Below are 13,888 nucleotides of genomic sequence, written 5' to 3' on the forward strand. Positions count from 1 at the left end.
TGCCATTGTGTAATTCTAGTGTGTGTGTGTGTGTGAGAGAGAGAAAGAGAGAGAGAGAGTTAACAGACTTTGCACAAGCCCTCCATGTCTGTCCTGATCCAAGACATTCTTCCTCCAGTCAGCACTAGAGTTACATCACTTCTGTCACCACTATAATGACATCATTTCTCTCACCTAAACACAATAAGACACTAGGAATATTCACAACTACAATGACATGAAAGATAATAATTATTTTAGGAAGAGAATCAAGGAGGCTGACAGAGGAGAAAATAAATATCTGCTCTGGGAATCTGACAACAAAGCAGAAATAAAAATCAACCACACTGTATTTTCTTGTTAAGATTTGTACTGTAGATGTAACTGGTCTGGTCTGCAATAATCATCACTTCAAAGTGGAGTCACATGTCCCCAAAAACACAGGTTTCTCCTGAAAATGTTTTAAAAATACTGTGCATTGAAGCTTGTCACATAACAAGATAGAGGAACAAACCAAAACGTTCTGCAGACATGCTGTCTACCATCTCTCTCTATTTATCTTGGAGCTTTGAGGGCAATATGGTGTTGAACGCTGAGCTGTAGTCAATGAGCAGCATTCTTACGTTGGTGTTCCTTTTGTCCAGGCGGGAAAGGGCAGTGTGGAGTGCAATAGAGTTTACGTCATCTGTTGATCTGTTGGGGCGGTATGCAAATTGGACTGGGTCTAGGGTGTCTGGGATGATTGTGTTAATGGGAGTCACGCCCAGCCTTTCAAAGCATTTCATAGCTACAGCTGTGAGTGCTACAAGGCGATGATCATTTAAATAGGTTACCTAACAGACTGGGCCAGGGAGAGGTTGAAAATGTCAGTGAATACACTTGTCAGCGCATGCTCGGAGTACGCGTCCTGGTAATCCGTCTGGACCTGCGGGCTTGTGAATTTTTAACTGCATAAAAAGGTCACATCGGCTACGGAAATCATGATTACAAAGTCATCCAGAACAGCTGGTGCTCTCACGCATGGTTTATTGTTGCTCGACTCGAAGCAAGCATAGAATGCATTTAGCCCATCTGGTAGGCTTGTGTCACTGGGCAGCTCGTGGCTGAATTTCCCTTTGAATTCCTTAATAGTTTGCAAGCCCTCCCATCGTGCAAGTTGATTTTGTTCACCCACACCAGATGTGATCAGGAGGAACAATTTTATTATTTATATTAATTTGGGGACAGGTCAAAAAGCATTAAACATTTATGGCAATTTAGCTAGCTAGATTGCTGTTGCTAGCTCATTTGTCCTGGGATAAAGCACAAGCTCCTCTACTCCAACAATAAATTCAAAGATAAAATGGTAAACCAAATTAGTTTCTCGTCATCTCTCCTCCTTCCTTCAGGCTTCTTCTTCTTTGGACTTTATATGGCGGTTGGCAACCAACTTAACAGCATTACTACAACCGACTGGAGTGTTACATATAAAACAACAGATAAAAACAGTGAACTATGTTTGTACTGAATGAGCTAAAAATAAAACAGTATATCATATAACATCCCTGCACCATCACATATCCACAACACAACATGTTCAATACCACCATACAACAATATCACAATGTATGTGAATGCACGTCTCTGTACCTTGCTGTGTGTCTCTTCACAGTCCCTGTTGTTCATTAAGGTGTATTTTTACCTTCTTTTTAAATCTGATTCTACTGCTTGCATCAGTTACCTGATCTGGAATAGAGTTCCACGTAGTCATGGCTCTATGTAATACTGTGCGCCTCCCATAATCTGTTCTGGACTTGGGGACTGTGAAGAGACCTCTGGTGGCATGTCTTGTGGGGTATGCATTGGTGTCTGAGCTGTGTGCTAGTATTTTAAAAACAGACAGCTCGGTACATTCAGCTTGTCAATAAAAACTAGTGTCCCGCTCCTTGAAAGCGGCAGTTCTAGCCTTTGGTTCAATACGGATGTTGCCTGTAATCCATGGCTTCTGGTTGGGATATGTACGCACGGTCACTGGAGACGACATTGTCGATGCACTTATTAATGAAGCCGGTGACTGAAGTGATAAAACTCCACAATAACATCAGATGAATCCCAGAACATATTCCAGTCTGTACCAGAGAAACAGTCCTGAAGCTTAGCATCCGCTTCATCGGACCATTTTTTAATTGAACTTGTACTTCCTGTTTGAGTTTTTGCCCTGTTTGCAGGAATCAAGAGAATATAGTTATGGTCAGATTTACCAAATGGAGGGCGAGGGAGAGCTTTGTAGACATCTCAGTGTGTTGAGTAGAGGTGATCTAGAGTTTTTTTCCCCCCTCGTTGCACAGGTGACATGCTGGTATAAATTAGGACATGCTGGTAGAAATCAGGTTTAACGGATTTCGGTTTTCCTGCATTAAAATCACCGGCCACTAGGAGTGCTGCCTCTGGATAAGCATTTTCTTCTTGGCTTATGGCCCTATATAGCTCGTTGAGTACCAGCCATCTGTTTTTGGTGGTAAATAGACAGCCATGAAAAATCTAGATGAAAACTCTCCCCATAGTGTGGTCTACAGTTTACAGCTTATCATGAGGTATTCTACCTCAGGTGAGCAGAACCTCCAGACTTCCTTAATATTACAGATTGTGCACCAGCTGTTGTTAGCAAAGAGACACACACACCCTCCCGCCCTTGAGTTTAGGAGATGCTTCCGTTCTGTCCTGCCGATGCAAAAGATTCACAGCTTTCCTAATAGTGGGCCTGTGTTTACTTCCTGGAAAATAATCATTCATAGCGTCATTCAAAACACATCATTATATCACCTGTGGAATAGAAGAAACTGGATTTGTTAAGAACTACAGTTGCACTTTTCTTTAAAAAAAAATATATTTCTTCTCAAATAAGTTGAAATTGAAAACAAATTTTGGTCTTCACATATTGTTATTAGATTTTCAACAATGCAGAACAAAATTTTGTTTTTTGAAATAACTTAATTTAGAAAATAAAAACAAATGGCCTGGACAAAATGAGGAACTACTACTTGGTTGTGAAGCCTTTGGCCAAGATAACTGCTGACAAACAGTTGCTGTAGCCATCAATGAGCTTGCTGCACCTGTTAACCCTCGCAAGGCTGCCGGCCCAGACGGCATCCCTAGCCGCGTCATCAGAGCATGCGCCGACCAGCTGGCTGGTGTGTTTACGGACATATTCAATCTCTTCCCATCCCAGTCTGCTGTCCCCACATGCTTCAAGATGGCCACCATTGTTCCTGTACCAAAGGTAACTGAACTAAATGACTATTGCTCACTCATGTCATCATGAAGTGCTTTGGAAGACGAGTCAAGGATCGAATCACCTCTACCTTATCTGTCACCCTAGACCCCCTTCAATTTGCTTATCGCCCCAATAGATCCACAAACGATGCAATCGCCATCACACTGCACACTGCCCTGTCCCATCTAGACTAGAGGTCGACCGATTAATCGGAATGGCCGATTAATTATGACCGATTTCAGGTTTTCATAACAATCGGAAATCGGTATTTTTTCAGGCCGATTTGTCCGATTTCTTTTTTTTACACCTTTACTTCACTAGGCAAGTCAGTTAAGAACACGCTCTTATTTTCAATGATGGCCTAGGAACGGTGGGTTAACTGCCTTGTTTAGGGGCAAAACGACAGATTTTTACCTTGTCAGCTCGGGGATTCAATCTTGCAACCTTACGGTTAACTAGTCCAACGCTCTAACCACCTGCTTTACATTGCACTCCACGAGGAGCCTGCCTGTTACGCGAATGCAGTAAGAAGCCAAAGTAAGTTGCTAGCTAGTATCGTGTCTTTGGCTATGCCGGATTAAGTGATATGACATGCTAACCTATAAAATTCTTTCTCTAATTAATATTACCTGATTAAGCTAATCATGTAAATGTAATTAACTAGAAAGTCGGGGCACCACGGAAGAAAGTTTATAGAGCCGTTATCTTCCGAATAAACTCTTAAAATACTTAGTAATACTTTACATCGGTAGCAGTCAATATTAACCCTTATCTTATTTTCAGTCTCATAATGAAAGTTGTAAATTCTTGGCTATCTTCACGAACCCTGGCTAACAAGTTGAATCAGCAATACCAAATTGGGTTTAATTATTTATTTACTAAATACCTAAACTAATCACACAGAATTACATATACACAGAAAACAAATGATGTCATAAAGAAAACATCCTGGTGGACGGAACCTGTATGAAAGCTGGTTACACAAAGGAAGGGGGTTGGGCTTGAATGAAAGAGCGGGAAGACTTAGGAACGAAGAAACAGCAGCTATGCTATCGTAAATACATTATCTTATGCATTACTAAATTACCGCCCATTTGGAAAAGGAAAATGCAATAAATATTTACTCTGAGCTGCGCTTCGGTATATTGGTCGTAGATTCTGGCCGGGTTGGCCAACAGATCTTCCTGTCCTCGGAAGAATGTCTCTGGTGGTAAATTGGATACGTGGTGGTATCTTCGTCCGTCTGTTAGACTGGATCCGTCGTCCGTCCTTTCCTAGCCCCCGTCTACAGCGGCCGCTGCTAACTCAACGGCTAGGAAGTATCACTTCTGTAGTGAATAAGCTCAAAGTTCATACCATTCGCCACCAAAGCTCACGCCGAGGTTGGCTTAGTTCTGTACTTGACGTGTGTCCTTCTAACGTAGAGGCTGCAGACCTCACGTACTGGAAAAACACGGTTATCTTTTCGTCAAAGGCTTATATAGTGGAGCGGGGGAAGGATGTGTTTCATCGTTTATAACCCCTCCTCTTCACAGGGGTGGGCCACTGATCAAGCAGGGCACTTTCCTTATGAAAACCCAAATCTCTCATTTGGAAGCTAAAATTACATTTAATCTCCTAACAAACAATTTCAATATCAAACATTTCAATTGCATAACAATTCCATGTTACTCTGATAACTAGAGGGTGTATACTTTCTCAGGTACAGTTTATGTCATCCTGTCATCAGTCATAATGTCTCAGATGACAACCGAACTGACATACATACTCATTACGTTCCCAAGCATATTTCCAACTGGTTTTATTACCAAAATATGGTTCCTTTTCCCCATTTGTTTGATGTTCCCAGACTCTCTATATTTAACACAGGCTATTCAAGTCCTTCAGTAGGGTCAGAGAGGGGAAGGGAGAAAGGTATTTATGGGGGGGGGGTCATAAACCTTACCCACAGGCCAACGTCATGACACTAGCATTAAACTTATCTTATAAAAAACAATCAATCAATCATAATCACTAGTTAACTACACATGGTTGTTGATATTACTAGTTTATCTAGCCTGTCCTGCGTTGCATATAATCGCTTAGGTACACGTTGCTCCAACGTGAAGAACTGTGAAGACTATTTCTTCCTAACAAAGACAGCCGACTCGCCAAACGGGGGATAATTTAACCTCTATGGGCTAGGTGGGACGCTAGCGTGCCACCCGTGGTGCACTCCATCAACAGCAGGTGCATTTCAAGAGCAGCAAATTTGAATCCAAATAAATGTCAAAATTCAAATTTTTCAAAAATACAACTATTTTACACCATTTGAAAGATAAACATCTCCTTAATCTAACCACGTTTTACGATTTCAAAAAGGTTTTACGGTGAAAGCATAAATTTAGAGTATGTTAGGACAGTACATTTACAAGAGTTGTGTGTAATGTTTTGTCAAGTCAAAGACAGGGTCACCAAAACCATAAAACCAGCTAAAATGATGCACTAACCTTTTACAATCTCCATCAGATGACACTCCTAGGACATTATGTTAGACAATGCATGCATTTTTAGTTCTATCAAGTTCATATTTATATCCAAAAACAGCGTTTTACTATGGCATTGATGTTGAGGAAATCGTTTCCCTCCAATAACCGGCAGTCAAGTCAGCGTCACAAATAAAATAATTAAAATTAGAAAACATTGGTAAAATATTAGATTGTCATTTAAAGAATTATAGATTTACATCTCTTGAACGCAATCAACTTGCCAGATTTAAAAATAACCTTACTGGGAAATCACACTTTGCAATAATCTGAGCACTGCGCCCAGAAAAATACGCGTTGCGATACAGACTAGACGTCATGTTGGGGAGATCTAAAATCGAAAATACTATGTAAATAATCCATTACCTTTGATTCTCTTCATCAGATGTCACTTCCAGGTATCACAGGTCCATAACGAATGTAGTTTTGTTCAAAAAAGCTCATCATTTATGTCCAAAAATCTCCGTCTTGTTAGCACATGATCTAAGCCAGCCGGACTTCTCGTCATGAACGAGGGGAAAAAATATATTTACGTTCGTTCAAACATGTCAAACGTTGTATAGCATAAATCATTAGGGCCTTTTTTAACCAGAACATGAATAATATTCAAGGTGGACGAATGCATACTCTTTTATAACGTATTGGAACGAGGGTACCCAACATGAACTCGCGCGCCAGGTGTCTAATGGGACATCATCGTTCCATGGCTCTTGTTCGGTCAGATCTCCCTCCAGAAGACTCAAAACACTTTGTAAAGGCTGGTGACATCTAGTGGAAGCAATAGGAAGTGCCAAAATATTCCTCAGCCCCTGTGTTTTTCAATGGGATAGGTTTAAAGTCAATACAACACATCAGGTATCCACTTCCTGTCAGAAAATGTCTCAGGGTTTTGCCTGCCAAATGAGTTCTGTTATACTCACAGACACCATTCAAACAGTTTTAGAAACTTTAGAGTGTTTTCTATCCATATATAATAAGTATATGCATATTCTAGTTACTGGGTAGGATTAGTAACCAGATTAAATCGGGTACATTTTTTTTATCCAGACGTGCAATTGCTGCCCCCTAGCCCTAACAGGTTAACAAAAGCGCATTTGCGAAAAAGCACAATCGTTGCACGACTGTACCTAACCATAAACATCAATGCCTTTCTTAAAATCAATACACAGAAGTATATATTTTTAAACCTGCATATTTAGCTAAAAGAAATCCAGGTTAGCAGGCAATATTAACCAGGTGAAATTGTGTCACTTCTCTTCCGTTCATTGCACGCAGAGTCAGGGTATATGCAACAGTTTGGGCCACTTGGCTTCTGGCGAACTAATTTGCCAGAATTTTACGTAATTATGACATAACATTGAAGGTTGTGCAATGTAACAGGAATATTTAGACTTAGGGATGCCACCGTTAGATAAAATACGGAACGGTTCCGTATTTCACGGAAAGGAAAAACGTTTTGTTTTCGAGATGATAGTTTCCGGATTCGACCATATTAATGACCTAAGGCTCGTATTTCTGGGTGTTTATTATATTATAATTAAGTCTATGATTTGATAGAGCAGTCTGACTGAGCGGTGGTAGGCACCAGCAGGCTCGTAAGCATTCATTCAGACAGCACTTTCGTGCGTTTTGCCAGCAGCTCTTCGCTGTGCTTCAAGCATTGCGCTGTTTATGACTTCAAGCCTATCAACTCCCAAGATTAGGCTGGTGTAACCGATGTGAAATGGCTAGCTAGTTAGCGGGGTGCGCGCTAATAGCGTTTCAAACGTCCCTCGCTCTGAGACTTTGAGTAGTTGTTCCCCTTGCTCTGCATGGGTAACGCTGCTTCGAGGGTGGCTGTTGTCGATGTGTTCCTGGTTCGAGCCCAGGTAGGAGCGAGGAGAGGGACGGAAGCTATACTGTTACACTGTTATACTGTTACACTAAAGTGCCTATAAGAACATCCAATAGTCAAAGGTATATTAAATACTATTTGTATAGAGAGAAATAGTCCTATAATTCCTATAATAACTACAACCTAAAACTTCTTACCTGGGAATATTGAAGACTCATGTTAAAAGGAACCACCAGCTTTCATATGTTCTCATGTTCTGAGCAAGGAACTTAAACGTTAGCTTTCTTACAAGGCACATATTGCACTTTTACTTTCTTTGCCAACACTTTTTGTTTTTGCATTATTTAAACCAAATTGAACATGTTTCATTATTTATTTGAGGCTAAATTGATTTTATTGATGTATTATATTAAGTTAAAATAAATGTTCATTCAGTATTGTTGTAATTGTCATTATGACAAATGAAAATTTGTTAAAGATCGGCCGATTAATCGGTATCGGCCTTTTTGGGCCCCCAATAATCGGTATCGGCGTTGAAAAATCATAATCGGTCGACCTCTAATCTAGACAAGAGGAATACATATGTAAGAATGCTGGTCATTGACTATAGCTCAGCATTCAACACCATAGTAACCTCCAAGCTCATCATTAAGCTTGAGGCCCTGGGACTGAAACCCGCCCTGTGCAACTGGGTCCTGAACTTCCTGACGGGCCGTCCCCAGGTGGTGAAGGTAGGAAACAACACCTTCACTTTGCTGATCGTCAACACTGGGGCCCCACAAGGCTGCGTGCTCAGTCCCCTCCTGTACTCCCTGTTCACCCATGACCTCCAACTCAATCATCACGTTTGCAGATGACACAACAGAAGTAGGCTTCATTATCAACAATGACGAGACGACCTACAGGGAGGAGGAGGGGGCTCTGGGAGTGTGGTGCCAGGAAAATAACCTCTCATTCAACGTCAACAAAACAAAAGGAGATTATGGTGGACTTCAGGAAACAGCAGAGAGAGCACCTCCCTATCTACATCGACGGGATCGCAGTGGAGAAGGTGGAAAGCTTCAAGTTCCTCGGCGTACACACCACTGACAAACTGAAATGGTCCACTCACACAGACAGTGTGGTGAGGAAGGCGTAACAGCACCTCTTCAACCTCAGAAGGCTGAAGAAATTTGACTTGTCACCTACAACCCTTTACAGATGCATCACTGCCTGGTACAGCAACTGCACCGCCTGCACCCGCAGGGCTCTCCAGAGGGTGGTGCGGTCTGCCTAAAGCATCACCGGGGGCAAATGATCTGCCCTCCAGGACACCTACAGCAACTGATGTCACAGGAAGGCCAAAAAGATAAATCAAGGACAACAACCACCCGAGCCACTGCCTGTTCACCCCGCTATCATCCAGAAGGCAAGGTTAGTACAGGTGCATCAAAGCTGGGAACGAGAGACTGAAAAACAGCTTCTATCTCAAGGCCATCAGACTGTTAAATAGCCATCACTAGAACAGAGAGGCTACTGCCTATATACATAGACTTGAAATCACTGGCCACTTTAATAAATGGAACACTAGTCACTTTAATAGTGTCTACATGTCTTGCATTACCCATCTCATATGTATATACTGTATCCTATACTATTCTACTGTCACAGGCGTCGAAATGAGTAGACCAAGGTGCAGCGTGGAATATGTTCATCTTGAGTTTAATGAAGAAACGAACACTTTACAAACAAACAAAAATGACAGCCGACAGTTCTGTCAGGTACTACAACTAAACGGAAAACAACTACCCACAAAGAACAAAGGAAAAACAGGCTGCCTAAGTATGGTTCCTAATCAGAGACACCGATAGACACCTGCCTCTGATTGGAAACCATACCCGGCCAAATCATAGAAAACAAAACATAGAATGCCCACCCACCTATCACACCCTGGCCTAGCTAAACACAGCTCTCCTAGGTCAGAGCGTGACATCTACAGTATCTTATTTTATACCAATCTGACATTGCTTGTCCATATATTTATATATTCTTGATTCCATTCCTTTACTAGATGTGTGTATATGTTGTGTAATTGTTAGATATCTTGTTAGATATTAATGCACTGTCGGAGGTAGAAGCACAAGCATTTCTCTACACCCAATAATATCTGCTAAACGCCTGTTGGTGACCAATAAAATTTGATTTGATCTATTGGTAGACAGGTAAAAATAAAAAAGCAGACATTGAATATCCCTTCGAGCATGGTGAAGTTATTAATTACACTTTGGATGGTGTATCAATACACCCAGTCAGTACAAAGATACAGATGTCCTTACTAACTCATTTGCCAGAGAGGAAGGAAACCGCTCAGGGATTTCACCACGAGGCCAATGATGACTTTGGAGGTGTTTGTTATTTTGCAGTTTTTCACTAATCCTGGACTAAGCTATATAGACACAACTATCACAATCTACAACCAAACATAATTCTTCCAATACATTTGATTAATATTACCAGACAAATATTAAAATGATGAGTTTTGTCTGAACAACTTGTTTACAACTTGTTTACCTATTCTATAGTATTTGCCAAACAGGAAATGGCAACGTGACAATATTTGACCAGTGGCCTGCTCTAAGTATGTATCAGCATTCTGTGTATTCCAAACTGTTACACAATAAACTAACAAACACACCAATGATGTAAACCAGTACCTAGTAGTGTATCCGTCACATCTTTAATAATCACAAAACCATCTACTGTTTCCTAAAATCCCAAATGGCACGCTATTCCCTACATAGTACACTACTTTAGTACAATACAATACAGGGAATAGGGTGTCATTCAGGACGCTGACTACTTCATGTCTAAAGGGACCCACTGCAGTGACAATCTGACACGTTCCTCAGCACATCATTGTAGTAGAGTCAACTGTGATTACATTAGTGTGTGACGTGTTTGTTGAGTAGGCACGGCCAGGTGTAAACGGACCCGTACGGATTAAAACCATGTTGAAACTGTAGGTGTGGCGGTGGAGCCCTCCCTTCAGAGGTTGATTTAGGACTAACAACATGGACCCCAACCCATAATCCTCCAGCAGACACACCTGTAGAGGACTGTATAAAAAGCCCAGGACTGACCAGACAGAATCACACATCAAGCCTCTCCAAAGCATCTCCAGGACCAAGAAGCCATCCAGAGTATCTCCACTGTCAGATCCAAGGAGCCATCCAGAGTCTCTCCTCTCCACACACTGAAGATGGAGCAAAGCCCCTCTCTCACCCTGCTGCTGCTACTGCTGCTGCTGCTGGACCTCTCTCAGGCCAACCCTCTCATGGAGGATGGAAGTGGACCAGAGATTCTAACAGACAACCCTGAGGCTGTAGACATCACTGAGAGAATTCTGACCACTAATAACGGCTCCAGTCAGTTTCTGTTGGAGGGAGACATGGTGGCACCGACAACCAGAAACGCCATGATTTGTTTTAGGTACAACCAACACACACTAAAAACTATATTGTGCCAGTTCTACTTTTAAAACAATTTGCAACAGCTTTTTATGTATTTCCAACATGACATGTTTTTATGTATAATATACTTCACTTTTAGCGTTTCAGAAAGTTGACTAAAACTAATACAAAAATATACTTTTCTTCCTTCAAAACATGTATACAACATTGTGAAGAAGTAGTATAAAGTCAAAGAATGTGGAATTACCCACAATCCTCTAAAAACAGAGACACGTGGCAAGTTGTTGCTGGAACTTAGAATTAGTAAATTGAGGGGAAATTAAACAGTTTCCCTTGTAGTTGTTTTTACACGCATCTTATGTTGATATATATATACATATTTTAATTTCAGGTTAGTTAAACAAGTGAAGTAGAGTAAAGGACCAATAATATTGAAGTAAAGATAACAAGTATATTTTTTATGTCAAAATAATTGTATTTTCAGATATAATTGACTAACCAGCTGAACGTTATTTTACAGTGCAGGGTGTTTCTGGAACAAAGGCTCCAACGGATTGGTTGAAGTGCCCTACACAGTGAGCAGTAGCTTCAGTTCCTCAGACAAGCAGAGCATTGAGAACGCCCTCCGGGCCTTCCCTTCCAAGACCTGCATTCGCTTCGTGCCTCGGCAGAATCAGGTTGACTTCATCAGCTATGAGCCCAGAGACGGGTGCTGGTCCTCTCTTGGGAGAGTGGGAGGCCAACAGAAGGTCTCTCTCCAAATGGACGGCTGCGTTTACTTCGGCGTCATTCAGCACGAGACTCTCCATGCTCTGGGCTTCCAGCACGAACAAACCAGGAGTGACCGTGACCAGTATGTCACGATCAACTGGCGTAACATCGACTCTAACAACGCCTACAACTTTGATAGATCAAACACCAACAACCTGAACACTCCCTATGACTACAGCTCTGTCATGCACTATGGAAAAACAGCCTTCTCTATCAACGGGATGGACACCATCACCCCCATCCCCAACCCCAACGTGTCCATCGGCCAGAGACAGGGGTTGTCCACCACTGACATCCTGAGGATCAACAGACTCTACAGCTGCTGAGAGGAAGACGTCAAGTCACAGGAGAAAATTCTGGAAAAGACCAGATGAAGGAAGTCTAGTATGACATAAATAATGTTATCTTATTGATTTAAAATAATTGTTTAGTTGTAACTTTAAAAAAGATCATTGCTGTAGTTGTGTAGTTCTCAAATTATTTTAATCATATGACTTAGTTAATTATCTAAAATAAACAAGATTGAAAACAGATGCCATTGTGTAATTCTAGTGTGTGTGTGTGTGTGTGAGAGAGAGAAAGAGAGAGAGAGAGTTAACAGACTTGGCACAAGCCCTCCATGTCTGTCCTGATCCAAGACATTCTTCCTTCAGTCAGCACTAGAGTTACATCACTTCTGTCAGAACTACAATGACATAATTTCTCTCACCTAAACACAACAAGACACTAGGAATACTCACAAATAGAATTACAAGAATAGAGGGCTGGGAAGAAGAAAAAAAAACAAATAATTATTTTAGGAAGAAAAGAATCAGTGAGGCTGACATGAGAAAATAAAAATGACAATGCACCTATTGAGATGTGGATCTTGTTAAGTAAATCAGGTGTTAAAATTAGGTGAAAAGGAGACAGAAACAGGACTTTAAGTGTCAACTCCTGGTTGGACGCAGCTCAGAAGGCTGGAGTCCATCTGGCAACACAGAGACCTGCCTGGTGAATACAACCAGGAGTGGAGGACATAACTGTATCCTCTATTTGTTTTGTTTATATAGGCAGAAGTAATGAAATATACAGTATTCATATGGGGTAATAGTGTAGTAGGGTATTCACAGGGGGTAATAGGGTATTCATATGGGGTAATAGTGTAGTGGGGTATTCACAGGGGGTAGAGTAGTAAGTAGAGTATTCACAGGGGGTAGAGTAGTAAGTCGAGTATTCCCAGGAGGTAGAGTAGTAGGGTATTCACAGGGGGTAATAGAGTAGTAGGATATTCACAGGGGGTAATAGAGTAGTAGGGTATTCACAGGGGGTAATAGAGTAGTAGGGTATTCACAGGGGGTAATAGAGTAGTAGGGTATTCACACTGGGTAATAGAGTAGTAGGGTATTCACAGGGGGTAATAGGGTAGTAGGGTATTCACAAGGGGTAGAGTAGTAAGGTATTCACAGGGGGTAGAGTAGTAGGGTATTCACAGTGGGTAATAGAGTAGTAGGGTATTCACAGGGGGTAGAGTAGTAGGGTATTCACAGAGGGTAGAGTAGTAGGGTATTCACACGGGGTAATAGGGTAGTAGGGTATCCACACGGGGTAATAGAGTAGTAGGGTATTCACAGGGGGTAATAGGGTAGTAGGGTATTCACAAGGGGTAGAGTAGTAGGGTATTCACAGGGGGTAGAGTAGTAGGGTATTCACAGGGGGTAGAGTAGTAGGGTATTCACAGGGGGTATTAGAGTAGTAGGGTATTCACAGGGGGTAGAGTAGTAGGGTATTCACAGGGGGTAGAGTAGTAGGGTACTCACAGGGGGTAATAGAGTAGTAGGGTATTCACAGGGGGTAATTGGGTAGTAGGGTATTCACAGGGGGTAATAGAGTAGTAGGGTATTCACAGGGGGTAGAGAAGTAGGGGGGACAAACACTAACTGTATAAGAACATAGGTCTAAAGGTAAATGAACATAAGACAGTATATAGCAGTACTGTCTTAATCCCCAAGGGTACAGTCATGTGACAGGGGCAGTATATAGCAGTACTGTCTTAATCCCCAAGGGTACAGTCATGTGACAGGGGCTGTATATAGCA

The 13,888-nt window shown here is 41.6% G+C and overlaps 1 protein-coding gene across 1 annotated transcript; it reads left to right on the top strand.

The window, feature by feature from the left end:
* Positions 1-10,048: 10,048 nt before the first annotated feature.
* LOC106588013 (high choriolytic enzyme 1) lies at positions 10,049-12,344 on the top strand. Its single transcript, XM_014176676.2, has 2 exons — positions 10,049-11,059; positions 11,561-12,344. The coding sequence occupies exons 1-2, from the start codon at positions 10,830-10,832 to the stop codon at positions 12,135-12,137; spliced, it is 807 nt and encodes a 268-aa protein (XP_014032151.1). The 5' UTR covers positions 10,049-10,829; the 3' UTR covers positions 12,138-12,344.
* The last annotated feature ends 1,544 nt before the right edge of the window (positions 12,345-13,888 follow it).

Source organism: Salmo salar, chromosome 11 (assembly GCF_965601325.2).
Source record: "Salmo salar chromosome 11, fSalSal1, whole genome shotgun sequence".
Taxonomy (NCBI): domain Eukaryota; kingdom Metazoa; phylum Chordata; class Actinopteri; order Salmoniformes; family Salmonidae; genus Salmo; species Salmo salar.